Source organism: Macrosteles quadrilineatus, unplaced genomic scaffold (assembly GCF_028750875.1).
Source record: "Macrosteles quadrilineatus isolate MER2022 unplaced genomic scaffold, UCM_ALF_1.0 Scaffold_7__1_contigs__length_78375512, whole genome shotgun sequence".
Taxonomy (NCBI): domain Eukaryota; kingdom Metazoa; phylum Arthropoda; class Insecta; order Hemiptera; family Cicadellidae; genus Macrosteles; species Macrosteles quadrilineatus.
Window position 1 is genome coordinate 21,651,331 of NW_026542600.1, and position 17,943 is coordinate 21,669,273.

Below are 17,943 nucleotides of genomic sequence, written 5' to 3' on the forward strand. Positions count from 1 at the left end.
ACCAAAAATGACTTCTACTAACCATAATTTCTTAGGAACAAATCCAAAATTATTACAATAAAGTTCTGAACTATTCTCAAATATTTACCTTTCACTTCATACCAAAATGCCCCGTTGGTAATCCCTTGACTAAAGTTATCTGGTTTGCAGGCATTGCCAGCATGCATTTCAGGATTCAAATCCGCATATACCAAGGCGAGCTTTTTGAAAAGAGGATCATCAGGAGATTTACTTTCGTGACAACACCCGTCACCTTGACCTTTCCTATAAAATACAAGAGAAAACTTAAAGACAATCCTCAAGTAATAGTATACCTATTGGGCAAAATATACATAGGCTTGAATTAGCACCAAAACAAGTTAAATAATATGTTTAAAAGTGTTATAAAATTTTTGTTAATACTGGCCAAGTCATAAAAAGAAATTTACACTAGGTGTACAATGTAGTTGTCTGCTTGCAATATTGATCGGAGCTAGCGAATTAATCCAATACTTTTCTCAAGTCAATGCTACACCTTTTTCTCGTAAATGAGATATATATACTTGCAGTATCCAATGTCAATGGTATATTTGGTTCACGTAAATCACCGTAATTGTCTACTTGCAGTATCCTAAGTCAATGGTGTCTATTTCACGTAAATGAAAAGTCTAATAATGGCAGTATCCAAACTCAATGGTAGACCTATATTTGGTTCACATAAATGGAATGGCTATTGTATTTAGCCCTGGAGTCAATGGTGCATCAGCCTAATTCCAGCAACCCTAATTATTAACTAATATAGGTTTAAATTACCTGTTTTCTGTCAAAACGATCAGTTTAGTAGTATGATGACTACAGCTGTTTCATGCTTTTCAAAAACAGCACATCTTCAGGTCCAGAATGTCTTGCTAATCCCTCATGTAGAGTTCGTCAAAAATATAAACAAATAAATAAACGGGACACACATACGGATATGACACACACGAAAATACATTTAATAAACTGGTCGACCAGACGCTGATTCACAAGACACGGCGCCGGTGGAAGGTAAGTCGCGACTGTCACGTGTCGGCAGCGTTGACCCCTACCCCTGTGTTATCCTTATCTCGCTCTTTTCTTGTCTGCTTACTGGTGATATGGATGGCGGTGTTATAAATAATGTTGGATTTGAATGACAATTTCTCGTTCAGGATGTTTTGTGGTTGACTTTTTGGTGCTTTATAAATTTCGAATTCTTCAACAGTGTCCATGTAATGCCCTTTGTTGCAAAAATGTAATACTTCTAAGTTATTATGTATGATGGTGTAATTGTGGTTGGAGGATATAAGATGGTTTGCGTAGGCTGATTTTGAGTTTTTCTTCGGTATGTGTTCTTTAAACCTAGTGGAAAACGATCTTGCTGTCTGACCTATATAAAAATTAGGACAATCATCACATATCAATTTGTAATTTCCAGTTTTATTAATTTTATCAGAATCTGGTCTAGTTCTCTCAGTGATTATGTTTGAAAGTTTGTTCTTTGTTTTGAAAGATACTACGACATCTCTTTTTGCAAGTTCGTTTGTTAAGGTGTGGTTTAACACAACACCATAATCTGCACTGATGTATCTTTTGTTGCCTCGTGGTTGGTTCTTGGTTTTATTCTGTTGTTTATTAATCAGTTTATCGATTAGGGAACTGTTGTAACCATTGGCGACTGCGATGTGTTTTAAGACATTTACTTCATCGGTATAATCAGTTGGGCTCAATGGGATGGAGAGTAGGCGGTGTACAAAACTATTATAAGCAGCGATTTTATGGTTATGCGGATGGTGTGATTGTGAATGAATAGTCTGGTCCGTGGTCGTTGGTTTTCTATAGATTTTGAACTGTAATTGGCTATTGTTTCTCGTTATAGTGACATCCAGGAAGTTGATTGATTTTGTATTTTCTATTTCGAGGGTGAATTGTAGGTTCTTATGTATTCTATTTAGGTATGCGTGGAGTAAATTGAGTTGCCTGCCGTTACCATTAAATAATACAAGAGTATCATCTACATACCTGCTGTAGTGGATTATTCTGTGTTTGTGTCGGTTTGAATCAGACCAAAGATGTTTGTTTTCTACGTTATTTAAGAATAATTCTGATGGAATGCTCGAAAGAGGTGATCCCATGGTCAGTCCTTCATTTTGGATGTAAAACTTGTTTTCAAATTCAAAATAATTTTGTTTTAGAACGGTTTGAGTTAGAGGTATAAGTTCATGCTTAGCTTCTGTTGAAAGTGATGAATTTTTGTCCAAATTATCTTTAAGCAAGGCTATTGTTTCATCCACGGGAACTTTCGTGAATAAATTCACGACGTCAAATGAAGCTAAAATATAGGAGTCTTTGAGCTTTGCGTCTGATAGTTTGTTCACTAGGTCAACTGTGTTTCTTACGCGGTGATTGTTTTCCAATTTTATCTCATTCCTAATAATTGTGTCTAGTTTTTTGGCGATTTTATAAGTCGGAGCAGGTGTGAAGTTTACCAGAGGTCTAATTGGAATATTGGGCTTGTGAATTTTGGGCAGTCCTCTTAACTGAGGGGCTCTGGGGTTAGTTACTTTAACATTTCTTATATCTTCACACCTGATATTTCTTATTTTCACACCTGTTCAGGTGTTAAAAGGTTCTTGCATGACAAAATTATTTGATTGATTTCTTTGGAGAAAGATGGGGTTGGGTCTTTGTGTAAAGTTACAACATTGTTGGTCTCAATGAAGTTCTGGACCTTGCTGACGTAATCGCCTTTGTCTATTATGACCGTGGAGATTCCCTTATCTGCTTTTGCGATAACAGCATTATTCTGTTGTAACTTGTTCCTAATACTTTGAGCAATTTGTTTCAAGGATTTGTATTTTGACAAATATTTGATTCTAGGTTTGGGGTTGTTCATTAACTTATGGATTTTGTTGGATATCATAGCTCTAGCAGTATCACGTTCGATATTGTTTTTTAAACACTTAACGGTAGTTTCTGCATTTAATAATTCAGAGATCAAACTGTTTTTTCTATCGTTTGGGAAGTTAAAGTTTAGTCCTTTATTTAGTAGTGACATTTCTTGGTCTGAAAATTGTATATTTGTTTTGTTGACAACTCTAGGATGGAACTTATGGTTGCATGTGATTGTTTCAATTTTTATCTGTGCCTTTACTAAAGCGTCGAATTTTTTCGATTGTGTTTTCTTTTTGATTTGTACCTTATTTTGGATTTGAGTTTCTATTTGAGAAAAATACATCATTCTGTTGGGAAGGATGTAGGCTATTTAAGAGTAAGAGATGTTTTCCTAGTAGTAATTTATTGGTCATGCTTTTTTTAGCGTATAGAGATTTTATTTCACTTTTAATCCAAGTTTTCACAGCAACCTGTTTGGCCTTTCTGGCAGCGGTAGATGTATTAGAGATTTTTACAGAAACATATTTTGGCACAACACCGTATTCAGAATTATTCTTAAATAACATAGAAAACAAACATCTTTGGTCTGATTCAAACCGACACAAACACAGAATAATCCACTACAGCAGGTATGTAGATGATACTCTTGTATTATTTAATGGTAACGGCAGGCAACTCAATTTACTCCACGCATACCTAAATAGAATACATAAGAACCTACAATTCACCCTCGAAATAGAAAATACAAAATCAATCAACTTCCTGGATGTCACTATAACGAGAAACAATAGCCAATTACAGTTCAAAATCTATAGAAAACCAACGACCACGGACCAGACTATTCATTCACAATCACACCATCCGCATAACCATAAAATCGCTGCTTATAATAGTTTTGTACACCGCCTACTCTCCATCCCATTGAGCCCAACTGATTATACCGATGAAGTAAATGTCTTAAAACACATCGCAGTCGCCAATGGTTACAACAGTTCCCTAATCGATAAACTGATTAATAAACAACAGAATAAAACCAAGAACCAACCACGAGGCAACAAAAGATACATCAGTGCAGATTATGGTGTTGTGTTAAACCACACCTTAACAAACGAACTTGCAAAAAGAGATGTCGTAGTATCTTTCAAAACAAAGAACAAACTTTCAAACATAATCACTGAGAGAACTAGACCAGATTCTGATAAAATTAATAAAACTGGAATTTACAAATTGATATGTGATGATTGTCCTAATTTTTATATAGGTCAGACAGCAAGATCGTTTTCCACTAGGTTTAAAGAACACATACTGAAGAAAAACTCAAAATCAGCCTACGCAAACTATCTTATATCCTCCAACCACAATTACACCAACATACATAATAACTTAGAAGTATTACATTTTTGCAACAAAGGGCATTACATGGACACTGTTGAAGAATTCGAAATTTATAAAGCACCAAAAAGTCAACCACAAAACATCCTGAACGAGAAATTGTCATTCAAATCCAACATTATTTATAACACCGCCATCCATATCACCAGTAAGCAGACAAGAAAAGAGCGAGATAAGGATAACACAGGGGTAGGGGTCAACGCTGCCGACACGTGACAGTCGCGACTTACCTTCCACCGGCGCCGTGTCTCGTGAATCAGCGTCTGGTCGACCAGTTTATTAAATGTATTTTCGTGTGTGTCATATCCGTATGTGTGTGCCATTTATTTATTTGTTTATATTTTTGACAAACTCTACATGAGGGATTAGCAAGACATTCTGGACCTGAAGATGTGCTATTTTTGAAAAGCATGAAACAGCTGTAGTCATCATACAGTAGAACCTCGCTAATTCGAACCTCGATAATTCGAAAACCTCTATTATTAGAAACTTTTGTCTGTTCCCCTCAGAAAACTTCTAAAATTCGAAAAATAATATACCGATAATTCGAAGTGATTTTTATGCTTTAGGCAGCCTCTATAATTCGAATTTGCACGTACTCAAGCCTCTACAATTCGAATTTATTGCCGTAATTCGAAGTGTTACCTCCACAATTCGAAGTCAACCTCTACAATTCGAACTGCGTTACCGTAAGCCTCTGCAATTCGAATTCACAACAAAAAATTATCCTGTTGAAACATGAACTGACGCTCTTATTGATCTTCCCACAGTTAGCTCATCAGTCTCCAACAGTTTTATATGCAACGTAGACGTCTTTAATAGTCAGTCAGATTTTGCGGTGTTAGGCCTAATTGATTGTTAGTTGATGAGTGTTAGTGCGAGTGCAGTGAGCAAGAATGAGTGGTAAGAAGTACAAGTCCTTAACCTTGGCAGAAAAACTTAAAATAATCGATGAAGTGAACAGTGGTGGAAAACGTAAAAAGGATATAGCTGAAGAGTATGGTATCCCCGCCAGCACATTGTCTACGATCCTTAAACAAGAGGAACTAGTTAGGCAACGAATGGAGGCAGGTAATTTAAACAATAAGAGAGTGCGTAAATCCGAATTTCCTGAAGTGGAGGAATGCTTAATAAAGTGGTTTAAGCAATGTAGGGACCATAACGTAAGTGTAGGGGGGCCAATCCTCAAAGAAAAAGCTGAAAGTTTTGCCAAATCATTAGGCCATGATAATTTTCGAGCAAGTAATGGTTGGTTGGAGAAATTCAAACAAAGAAATGACATTGTTTTTCGTAAGGTGTGTGGAGAGAGTGCAAGCGTTGATGACAATGTATGTAAAAACTGGAAAGAGGAACTAAAAACAATGTTGAAAGACTATGATCCTAAAAACATATTTAATGCGGATGAAACAGCCTTGTACTACCAATGTCTTCCCGATAAAACTTTAACTTTCAAAAACGAAAAATGTCATGGCGGTAAGAACAGTAAAGTTCGAGCAACACTTTTGCTTGCGAGTAATATGACAGGAACAGAAAAGTTAAAGCCGTTTATGATCGGTAAATACAAAAAGCCGAGATGTTTTGCTGGTGTTAAGTCATTTCCTTTTGAATATGACGCAAATCCAAAAGCATGGATGAATAGTTACCTTTTTGGGCAATGGTTGCTTAAGCTAGACAAACAGATGAAGAAGGAAAAACGTAAAATTCTTTTATTCATTGACAACTGTAGTGCCCATAATGACATCCCAAAGCTTGACGCAATCAAAGTTCAGTTCCTTCCTGCCAACACAACGTCAAAACTTCAACCGCTGGACCAGGGAATAATAAAATATTTCAAGACTCTCTACAGGAAAGAAGTTGTAAGACATATTTTATCAAATATCGAAGAAGAGAAAGCCATCGTTCCAATCAACATCCTACAAGCGATGAGAATGGCAAACAAATCATGGGAAAATGTAACGCAAGAAACAATTGCTAATTGTTTTAAAACGTGTGGATTTGTAAATGGAGAAACTGAACCAGAAATCGTCACAGTTACACCAGATCCTGTTGAAGATCTAATCGAGAGCGAATGGAATGCCATAATGACTCACTGTAATGTAAATGACACAACATTTGAAGACTTTGTTGAAGTCGACAACGATGTAGCAGTCGCCGGAACGTTGACAGAAGACGAGATAGTGGCGGCAGTGGCCGACAGGGACGAGGCAGAAGCAGACGACGATGGGTTGGGTGGCGACGACGAGACGGGAGCAGACGACCAGCTTCACTTCGTTACAATAAAGGAAGCGCGGCGTGCGGTAGAAACCATTCGCAATTTTATCGAACAATCTAGTGACACTGGTGGTAATGTTTTTTCAGCCATTGTAACCATTGAAAACAGTATTGATATTCAATGCAAAAGAGCCTTAAAACAGTCACGAAATAAACAGACTTTTTTAATACAGAATGAACAATGTTCAATTTCATTTTCTTTGATTTAATATGTCATTTTTAATACTGTAATTCAATATGTCCTGTACGGTAATGTATATAAACAGTATTTTGTCCAAGAGATGTGTGTTTGAATTGTATTCTGTTTAGCTTTTAAATAATAAACTTGGACCTCTGTAGTTCGAACTTTATCATTTTGACCTCTATAATTCAAACTCCCCACACATAAAACTGGGACCTCCATAATTCGAATTTTATTCATTCTGACCTCTATAATTCAAACTCTCTATATTTCAAACTTCCTATAATTCGAAGTATATTGACTTTCCTGTGAAATTCGAATTAGCGAGGTTCTACTGTACTACTAAACTGATCGTTTTGACAGAAAACAGGTAATTTAAACCTATATTAGTTTATTCAGACGATCTAGAGGCCATTCCATCACCTAATTATTAGTTATTTATTTTGTAGTAAATTATGCTCAATGCTATTAATCCGATTGTTCTTCCTTTTTTCTCTAGGCACAGTATTTGTAATGTGCTATTTTAGATGATTTGTTGACTAACATATGTTGCGACTCTTGTTTACCTTCTTATGTTATGTCACAAATAATGTCATGGCGACCAATAAACTCCTTAAGGCCCATGTTAAATTTGTAAATGTTTGAATTCACGTAGGGATAAGCGCTGTGGTCCGATTTGTACCATTTCAGATTTATACCTTCTTATAATTAGTTATTATGACTGTTCTAAATTTCGTGCAGATCGATTCAGCCGTTCAGGAGGAGTATTTGTAAAACAAAATCAGGAGTGTAGTATAAGAGCTTTGCTCGCTTCGCTCAATCAATTAGGGGTATTTTATTATATAGGTAAAATAACATGGGTAACAAAATTCCAAAAACTAATTCTTGGAGGACAAAACTTCTTCCTTTATTTTTTTAAGATAATATCAGTAAGTAAGAAAAAAATTACTTGAGAACAAAATTTGTTCTAATAAATAATCTTAGTATATTTAGTGTAAGTGCCAATTTTATTAGCAGCATTGGCCAGCAGAAAAAAATGTAATGATAAAGCATAAAGCAAATTAAAAGAATGCAAAAATAAGCTCTGCTCAAAACTGAAGTCGAAAATATTTAAATTAACACTTTTATAACTAACAAACTAGGCTATTTACAACATAACTTTGCAAGAAATAAGAACATTGGAGGAGTGAGAACTGAGCGATGGTAAAAACTAAGCTTTTTATGCAGACAAAATAGCGACTTCAAACACACAATATAAGCACGAATCTGAATATGAATATTTACCCATTACTTTCATTTGTCGAATTGTTTTGAGTAAGTCTGAAAAGAGTGAAAGAAATATAAGCCAGCTTTGATTAACCCTTAAAACATCAGAGAACAAGAATCTAGAAACAAATAGAATTTTAGAACAAATGTAGCATTGATTTATATTTCCAACATCTAAAATACATCCAATCAAACCAGTACGTAAATAATATGAGTAGCAATAATACATGTTTGTGAGTCAGGGGTGTATCGTCTCACCATTGCTTTGCTGGATATTTACACTTAGGCCCGAGGCCTATAGCGCCTATGTGACCGGGCAAACAATGTTTAATAAGGCAACCAAACTCTTACAATCACTTATTTGAACACCAACTATCCCCAATTGTTTCGCATAATCAAATCCACTGTTACTATTATTACTTTTTCTGTGGGGTTGGGGTAATCGTTACTATTACTTCATTGCATTGCGGATTCAGTCCAATACCTGGTGTCATCAAAGGGGTAGCTGGCCACAACTGCACCACCATGCAAGTTTCCAGAGAGTACAAAGGTATTGTTCATGATCCATTTCATCATCGCCAAAGTTTCAGGTTGTCGATTGTTATCATCTGAGTTTGTGTCAAACTGGTCTGGAAAGTCTCGGTTCAGATCAACACCATTAGCATTATTCCTGCCTCTGTATGTACCTAGCGAGTCACATAAGCCTTCCTGAAACATATCAAACATATATATATATGGAATGGTGACACTCATTTTCTCCTTGGTCCTGTTTCATTTGACCAAAAGTAATATATGATTTCTACTTTTAGGATAAAGGATGATTGCTAATATAGGATAACAATAAGCGAAAAGGTATTAGAGTAATGGATATAAAAAGGGGTTTTGAAACTAAGTTAAGTAAAAACAATCAATAGGCATGACCATGACAGTATTGGTGTTGTAAAAACCTGACCGATGCTCTGCCATCGGAGTAGGAGTCTTTCATTTTTATTTTTCGTATAGGCCTATCATCAAAAATTGGCTTTAATTTAAACTAATACATGATGTATTTTTTTAGTGTGTTACAATTGGGCGTTGAGAGCTTTTGAAGACACAAGCACAGGCTTGTTGGCAGCCAAGCTGATAGAAGAGAAGCCAATGAAATCATAATAAGATGAATGCACATTATTCTTAGCAATAGATCACCCTATAGGATACTCAATCTTGATGTACGGTATGACGTTTTAAGTTAAGTTATGTTCACTACAGCTAGGAGTTGAGTTTGCAAACCCAACGACTAAGTAGGCCTATTTGGAACAAAAATACTTACTTCAACCACTTAACTTGACATCTACTAAACAGAGGAAACAACATGCTGTTTGATTTACAGCCTAGCTGTATACAACCAAGTACGTTTTAACGTGGTTATAGTGATTCTCAAACTTTTTTTGCTTGGAGGAATCACCTTCATCCTAGATTGTTATGTAAGAGATTCAGCTATTAATATTACAAATTATTATTGTTATCAGATAGAAAATGTCAAATAGCCACCATTTTGAATTGGTAGGATTCAGAAACCTGATAGGCTATTTTGTGCAAGATTGGTCTTATTTATTACTAAGTTACTTGCATGTAGGCATTTTTTAAATTATATTATCATGTTTAAAGCACAATTTTAATAGTACAAAAACAGTGGAGATAACATTTTTAAATCAACAACTCGTTTCATTATTATAACCTTAACTTAACCTACCTCCTAATCTAACCTAACTTCAAAACATGGATGTACAGCGTAAGCTTGAAAATCTCGATCCAAACAAAGGAGCTGGTCCAGACAATATTCCTCCTCTTATACTTAAACACTGTGCACCTATTCTTGCACCCCACTTGTTTATACTTTTCAAGGCTCTGCTGAGTACCGGAGTATTTCCTGACAGCCTTAAAATTGGATATGTCGTCCCCATTTTCAAGACAGGCGATCGGAATGATACCAAAAACTACAGACCCATTGTAATTTTGTCTGCAATAGCGAAGGTCTTCGAGAGCATAGTACTGGATTTTCTTTACTTTAATTTGCGTAAATGCATTTCTCCTGAGCAACATGGCTTCCTTCGCTCCCGATCCACCATCTCCAACCTACTTGAATTTCAAGATGTTATCATGGGTGCCTTCGTTGACTCCTGCCAAGTAGACTGCATTTATATTGACCTGTCAAAGGCATTTGACAAGGTCAATCATCGCCTTCTGATAGCTAAGCTTGATGGCTATGGTGTTTGTGGCTCCCTGCTTAAATGGATCGATAGTTACCTAAAAGGAAGACATCTTATTGTTAAGTGCGATGGCAGTTCATCACGCCCATTCAAAGTATTGTCTGGTGTTCCTCAAGGGTCCCACCTTGGCCCGTTACTCTTTAGCCTATTCATAAATGACATCAAGTTTGTAATAGGTTCAAAATTTCTCATGTTTGCAGATGACATGAAGGTCTTTAGTAGGATATCAAGTGACCGTGACAAAATTTATCTCCAAAACTCTCTCAACAACATTGAAGACTGGTGCAAAAATAACGCTATGCAGTTGAATGTCGACAAATGTGTAGTTATCTCATTCAAACGGGGTTCGGACTTCTTAATACACGACTACACACTCAATGAATCAGTTCTGAAGAGGGTTTCCAAAGTTAAAGATCTGGGAGTTATTATGACACCATCTCTAAATCCAATGGAGCACATTACGCACATCACTGCAAGAGCAAACTCCATGATTGGATTCATCCTAAGATCAACAAAGGGTTTCAACTCTCCCCTTACTCTCGTGACCTTATATAAAGCCCTTGTTCGTCCAATACTTGAGTATGGTTCCACAATTTGGTCCCCTCATCAACTGAACCACATTAACCAGTTGGAAAGCATCCAGCGCCGCTTCGTCAGACTTCTTGGATGTAGGCTTGGGTTTGACTACCTACGTACTCCTGTGAGTGAGGTCGAATCTCTTTTTGGCCTCACCCCTCTTCACGTGAGGCGGCAACACTCGGACCTACTGACACTTTTCAAGTTGGTTAATGGGCTCCTGGACTGTCCGGATCTACTCTGCGGCATCCACTTGCATATACCAACAGGAACCCGTTCCAAAACGATATTCCGTAGACGCTACCAACCCACCTACTATGCAGCTAACAGCGGCCTTTCGAGACTTCTACGTACTGGGAGTGATGTCGCAATCCACCTGGACTTCTTCCACGACTCATTGTCCTCGTTCCGGAGAAAGGTCGCCTCCCTGCTTATGTGATAATAATTCTAGTCACTAACTGTAGAATCTCACCTTCCTTAGCTCTAGTCGAATTAATCGTTCCTGTTGTTGCTGCCAAGTATCACCTCTCGCTCTCATGTCATGTTTTTTTTTTGTAAAATCAAATTTTTTGCCACATTGTACTATTATCCAAAACTATCTTCACTGCTTCTAATTTATATTGTTAACTTATCGTCTTTCCTTGTCTATTTTGTTATTTTTGTTATTGCTATTGTTATTGTTATTCAAGATTGTTATTATATAGTATCTATTACTTGTTACTTGTTACTTGTTAATTTTTGTTCATTAATTATGTTCTTGCTGTTACCACTCACTGTTGCATGTATTTTGCCATCTTTTAATATTGTATACATTCTTGTAAACTGGTGTAAACCGTTGGGAAATAAATAAATAAATAAATAAATAAAAACACTTAATACAGCCCCGAATCAACATAAAGAACAACCTCCCATCCTAAAATGCCTAAATAAGGAGTGGTCAGTCAGCCCATAAAAAAATTATCCCCGTAATGAGACGATTTTTCTTAAAAGGAAACATTATTAACTAGCCTAATGAATCACTTAAGAAGTGTTTCTAAAGTAGGCCTAAATCATTATATCAACGATAGGCTATACTTAAATCTTCCTATAATTTCTCAACTTGCTTCACTTCACTTCACTTCTCTCATGTGAGTGAGGTGACGCTATTGTTGATTGACAGATGTCCAAAATTCGCAATTTTACAAACATTCCTGACCACATTTGTCACACTTTACTACATTACTGAGAATACTATGTTCTACATCATCTTCATTTATTATTCGTATAATATAATAATACCTTACATGCAGGAATTTCGCGGCCCAATCACTTACATGTCGTCGTTCTTGATAAGGACAATGGGCAAGACGAACATAGAACGTAGTCAGGGCACTGAGCCGTTGTTTCGTTGTCATTCTCCCCTATCTGGGAAGTACTTTAACACGAGCCTTTTAGTAATATGCAAGTCAATATTTGTTGTAAAAGATTTAAATCTATATATAAAATAGCCAAGCACAATTTTTGTCAACAGAACTCCTCTGTGTGGTTTCGCAACCGATTTTGTTAGTTAAGGAAATATCTCATTGAGTAGATGTCATATAAGGTCTTACATGTTGAAAACGTCCCCTGGGCTGTTACCCCAGTGGCTTTTAAAGTTCCAATGTTTAGGTACCTTTTTTGTTTACATAGGTTCAAACTATTTCTTTTGGTTACAGTTTTGGTATTATTTGTATTTGTTTTTTTTTTTTTTTTTTGTAATGAAAACAGAGATCATATCTTTTGAGATTACATGGCTTAAGTTTGATTTTTTAATTTTTTTCACTAGCCTATTTCCTGCTTTTTTAATGGCACTTCTTTAGTAGGCCTACTCTTCTCTGCTTTTTTAAGACCACAGCGTCGCCGGACAAATATAACCGGTAATCGTAGCAGTATTTAGCTGGAGAGCTTCATCTGGACTCTGTGTACTGATTCAAAGACTACCTAGATTAAAAGAACTTGTGACCTTCTGACACTGTGTTCCCTTTCACATTGGAACGGACGCAGTTTCCTTCGCATTCGCAATGACGTGTGTCAAAATTGGAGTGTATCTTCCGAAACCTGTGTTTGGACACAGCCAGCTTATAGAGAAAGGTCTCTTCGTAGAAGACACTTCCGGGCAGGGTCGCTTAAAGATAATCTTTGTGTTTATACTAAAACATTCCTTATCGTGAACTGATTTGACATTAAAATTAACTGTTAAAGGATATAAAATGTGTATTTATTACACCAATGAGCGCATTAGTTTGTTCTAGGTTCGTTGCAAAATAAAAAGCTTTGACGTTCACTGAGAATTGGAGGAAATGGATACTAATAGGCTAACAGGTTTAGGCATATCAGTCATAGGCAATGCTGCCCTTGGAAACAGCTACTTACAGTTGGAAACTGTTCTACGCAGTTTAATGAACTCACACAATCGTGCGACCATTTTAATATCGGAAGAATAATAGCCTACAGGTACATTGAAAACTTAATATGTTGAGCTAAAAATGAGGAAGTAATTTAACCAGCCTTGACTTTTCAGATTGGTTGAATCCATATCCACCAGAGTGCACTGCATAGGCTAGTATCTGTCAAACATCGCAAATGTAAACAGTTCCATCTGTCAAACAGGGCAATATGTAAACATGATAGGCCTAATCTATTACAAAAAAGTAAAAAAAACACATTTTCCTTTAAGAGCAACGGAAAAAAACAGTAGGCCTACAGTTGTGATCTAGAAATAATTCTACATAACCTAACAGAATTATAAAGTAGGCTACTGGTACAAATTTTCTAAGGCTGTTATCTAGAAATCTACCTAGGCCTATGAATGTAACTTATATAGGATCCTACGGTCACGTTAATCGCAATAGGCTAAATAGGCCTACTGCTGTCCGCGCTACCGTCGGTAGCGACAGGCCTTAATGCAGCCGCAGAGAACGTGATGAGCGTAAAACTGTTAGCCTACTAGGCTACAATTTTTCTGTTCAAGACCATACAAACACTTACCACAGACGATGCAAATCCATCTGGATTGAGGGATGGAAGGAGATATATATCCACAGTATCGAGTAACCTTCTGACTCTAGGGTCAGAGTTATAATTCTCTAATAAATATTGGGCTAAATAAATTAGGACTTCTCTTCCAATCGATTCATCACCATGCATGTTTGCTACGTATTTGAACATGGGTTTGAGGGAAGACTTTTGATCTACATCACTAGTGATTCTTATAACCCATAAGTCCCTTCCTTGCACTGACTTCCCAATACTAAAATAGTCACTCAGAGTAGGGTATTTGGATTTGAACTGTTTGAAGAGCACTTTAACTTCTTCATTACTAAGATATTTTGGGTTCTCTAGAAACGAATCATTATGAGCTTCAACACTTGAAACTAAATATAGAGTAAAAGTTAAGAGTGGAATCAATGCCAACTTCATTCTGTGTACCTAGCCTAGGGCCTACCAACAAATTAGGCGTATCACTTCGATCTAACCTAACAAGGAAAACAGATACTTATTATACAATGTCAAAAACACTTCCCTGTAAAAAGTTTACTGAAGGTATATTCGACAAATCTTTAAACCAACACAGAATCAGTCGCATTAAACATTTATTATTATTTTAATTTTGTAACTAAATCCTAAATCACAGTAACATAACACACATTGCCGATCAAAGGATCAACAAGTCAACACAATAAGGAAGAAGAAGACAAAGACACGAGACAGAAAGGAAAGGACTGGACGACTGAACGAACCGAATGAAAGGTGGAAGAAACCACTGAGCTAAAATTATAATTGGAGGTATCACTGCCATGGCAGAAGTCTGTCAAAAGCGTGTCGCTGATTTTGTTAGGTTGGTATAGCAGCGAGTTTTCTTATCATAGCAATAACATGGCTTCTATAACTAGGTTGGTATAGCAGTGAGTTTTCTTATCCAATAACATGGCTTTTTATATCTCACACCTCACGCAAACATGGCGGCTGGCGACACGCATCTTTGACATTCAGTGCTACCTCCAGTTAGAATTATAGCTCAGTGGAAGAGACCTACACAACGGCGCTGACTGAAGGGCCACCAACCACCAACTGCAACTATAAAAAAATATTTGTCTTCATCTCTGAGAAAAAACTTAGAATTCTGAGATTAAAGTCAGAGGGGAAGTAGTACGGCCACTTTTAAGGCTAAAAATTTGGGATTCATTTAGGGTAACTTTAAGGAGCCCCCCCAAAAATCAAGTGTAATTTTGGTTCGCCTTCAGAGTAAAACCGCATGGTACATAAGGGGTAGCTAGGGAAAAGCCCCCTATGTGAGAACACATTATTTTTATATTGTTATGTGAGAGTATACCTTTTACTCGCCTTGTGTTCGCTGGGGGCTCCACCTCCAGGCCCTCTATCTGTTAGTCCTTATTTAGAAATTTAGGAGGGGGGGTAAATTGCCAACCCCAAGAAGCGTGCTAAATTTTCTAGCATTTCCTTGCATTTCTCAAGTCTTTCTCAAATTTGTATTCTCCATAAGAATGTTATTGGGTGGGGATTTGATATTTCGGGTAGGGTTATTCTATTGTAAAATGTCACTTTTCGAAAAGGTGCAAGACCTACAATCGTGCCAAATTTCATATTTTCAGCTAATCTAGAAGTGGGCAAACGTGATTTGGGCCGATGCACCTGTAATGATAACATGGAGGGAATTCAATATTTCGTGGGGGGGGGGTTATTATTTTCAAATGTAAGTTTTTGAAAAGGGTACAAGACCTAAAATCGTCCCAAATTCCAGATCTCCAGCTAATCTAGAAATGGGCAAACGTAATTTAGACCGATGCACTTGTACAGAATCAAAGTTTCTATTTGTCATGATAGTCATCCCTGTAAACTATATATTTTGGTAAAAAAAAAACTGTCTCTTTGTTTGCTTTGGTCGATGTTATTTTCAAGAAATAAATTGTTCTAGTCCAGAGGGTTAACTCTGCTAAAGGTAGCAATATTGTTTGTCGAAAATTGTAAGTTAATAATTTTTTGATCACTTTAGTGAAAGCAGAATATTCATATAAATTCATCTAAAAGCCCTCAAATCCCTTGTTGCAAATCATTGCCTAATAAACTAACTATCTCAACTAATAATGCATTATCCTCAGTTGTTAAAAAAAGTAAATTAGTTGTAACCTTTCCCGTTTCTTTTTTTAATACACAAGAAAATGCCATAAACTTAAAACATTAACTTAGACAATTTTCGACCATACTTTACGCTTTCAAAGTCCCGGGGCAGATAAATATTTTTAAAATATCATACTAATATTAAATGTTCGAAAGTTAGTGTGTTTTTGTTTGAAGTTCAATCATGCATTTACAACTGGTTGGATTGGGTTTAAATGTGGTATGATGATAGCTCACATTTCCGATTAGCACATAGACATATTCTTATCTCAAAAATCCTTTCGGGTTCCGCCCCAGAGGCTCTAGATCCCAGACAGCACACTTTCTCCTCAGGACATCCCACGGATATTGTGACAGGATATGCAAGATATCCCATAGTAGTCCTATGGTCAACCTGGGATATCCCAGGATATCCGCAGGAATGCGTAATGTCCCCGCTCGGGGATGTCCTACGGATAAGCTCAAGCTCACAGCATATCCGCGGTGGGACATCCGAGGTCATCCCAGGGTAGTCCTCAGGACATTCTCAGGACATATGGGACTACTATGGGATGTCCCTGGGATAAAGTGTGGTCTGGTCCTGAACATAAAAAACACAAAATAATATAGATTATATAATTATTATTGCTCTGTGTTCTCCTTACTTTACTTTAAATTTTACTCATTTTATGTTTTTTCCGTAACTTTACTCCTTGACCTCCAAAACTTAATTTTATCTGAAAATTTGAAGATTTTTTGCCACTTTTACGAGCCCCATGTTATTCTTATGGAGAATAAGATTGAAATATAATGACTTTGGTATGGTCATATGAATCGTTTAGAAACGTGCTAGAGACTTGGAATTTGGTACTATTGTAGTAAGGGATCATAAGTTTATGGTGAATTTAGCAAAAGTCCCATTTTCAATTTTTAATCACACTAAAAATCCAAAATGGCGGACCTCTAAAAACGACATTTTTTTCAATCGCCTATAGCTCGAAAACGGTAAGAGATAGAAAAGATTTGAAAGGATTTTCATGAACGGGAATCAAATTTCCTACAAACCCCTTCAGGCGTTTTCCGAAAATCGCACTCATTAACCTTCAAAAAACGCCCTACTCTCAAAATTTTGTAAATTTCTTTAATTTTTTACCGGTTTTCGCCATTTTTTCATACTTAAATAATTTTTTTTGCAAAAATTGATATTGTTCTGTATTCTCCTTACTTTATTTTAAATTTTACACACTACGTGTTTTTTCGTAACTTTACTCCTTGAACCCCAAAACTTAGGTTTAATGTCAAAATTTGAAAGTTTTTACGAGCCCCATGTTATTTTTATGGAGAATAACATTTACCCCATAAAAACCACCATAAATCCCCGTTCCCATGGTCCATTCATGCTATAGATTTACTCTGGTTTACTTAAGGTTTCATCCCCCTATCGTATTTACAACCCCCCCCCCAAATATTAAATCCCCCCCAATGTTATTCTTACAGGTGCATAATTCTAAATCAAGTTTACCCATTTCTAGATTGACTGGATATCTGAAATTTTGCATGATTGTAGATCTTGCGCCCTTTCCAAAAAGTGAAACTTTACCAATATAATTCCCCCCCCCACTAAATATAGAACCCCCCCCCCCAATGATATTCCTACAGGTGCATCGGTCTAAATCAATTTTACCCACTTCTAGATTAGCTAAAGATCTGAAATTTGGCTCATTTGCAGGTTTTGCGCCATGGCCCATTTCTATTTACCCCCAAACCAAAAAGGGGGCCTGGGGTATACTAATGTTTGGGCACTTCTAGACGAGCTAGAGACTTGAAATTTTCGGTGTTTTATAGGTCTAGTGCCCAAACCCCCGGGAAAATTCCGAAAAGTAGCATTTTTCCCTTTCAACCCCCCCTAAATTGACAATTTCCCCCCCGATGTTATTCTTACGGGAAATAACATTGAAAAATACCGACTTTCGTACGCTC

The 17,943-nt window shown here is 36.6% G+C and overlaps 1 protein-coding gene across 1 annotated transcript in view; it reads right to left on the reverse strand.

Annotated features, from left to right (window-relative positions):
• Window positions 1–14,499, reverse strand: part of LOC128999160 (carboxypeptidase D-like) — an 87,042-nt gene extending 72,543 nt beyond the window's left edge. The window contains exons 1-3 of the mRNA XM_054425538.1: window positions 13,834–14,499; window positions 8,487–8,710; window positions 89–264 (exon numbers count right to left, since the gene is read on the reverse strand). Of these exons, the coding sequence (XP_054281513.1) occupies window positions 89–264; window positions 8,487–8,710; window positions 13,834–14,265 (832 nt within the window). The 5' untranslated portion in view covers window positions 14,266–14,499. The remainder of the gene's footprint in view (window positions 1–88; window positions 265–8,486; window positions 8,711–13,833) is intronic.
• Window positions 14,500–17,943: the final 3,444 nt, after the last annotated feature.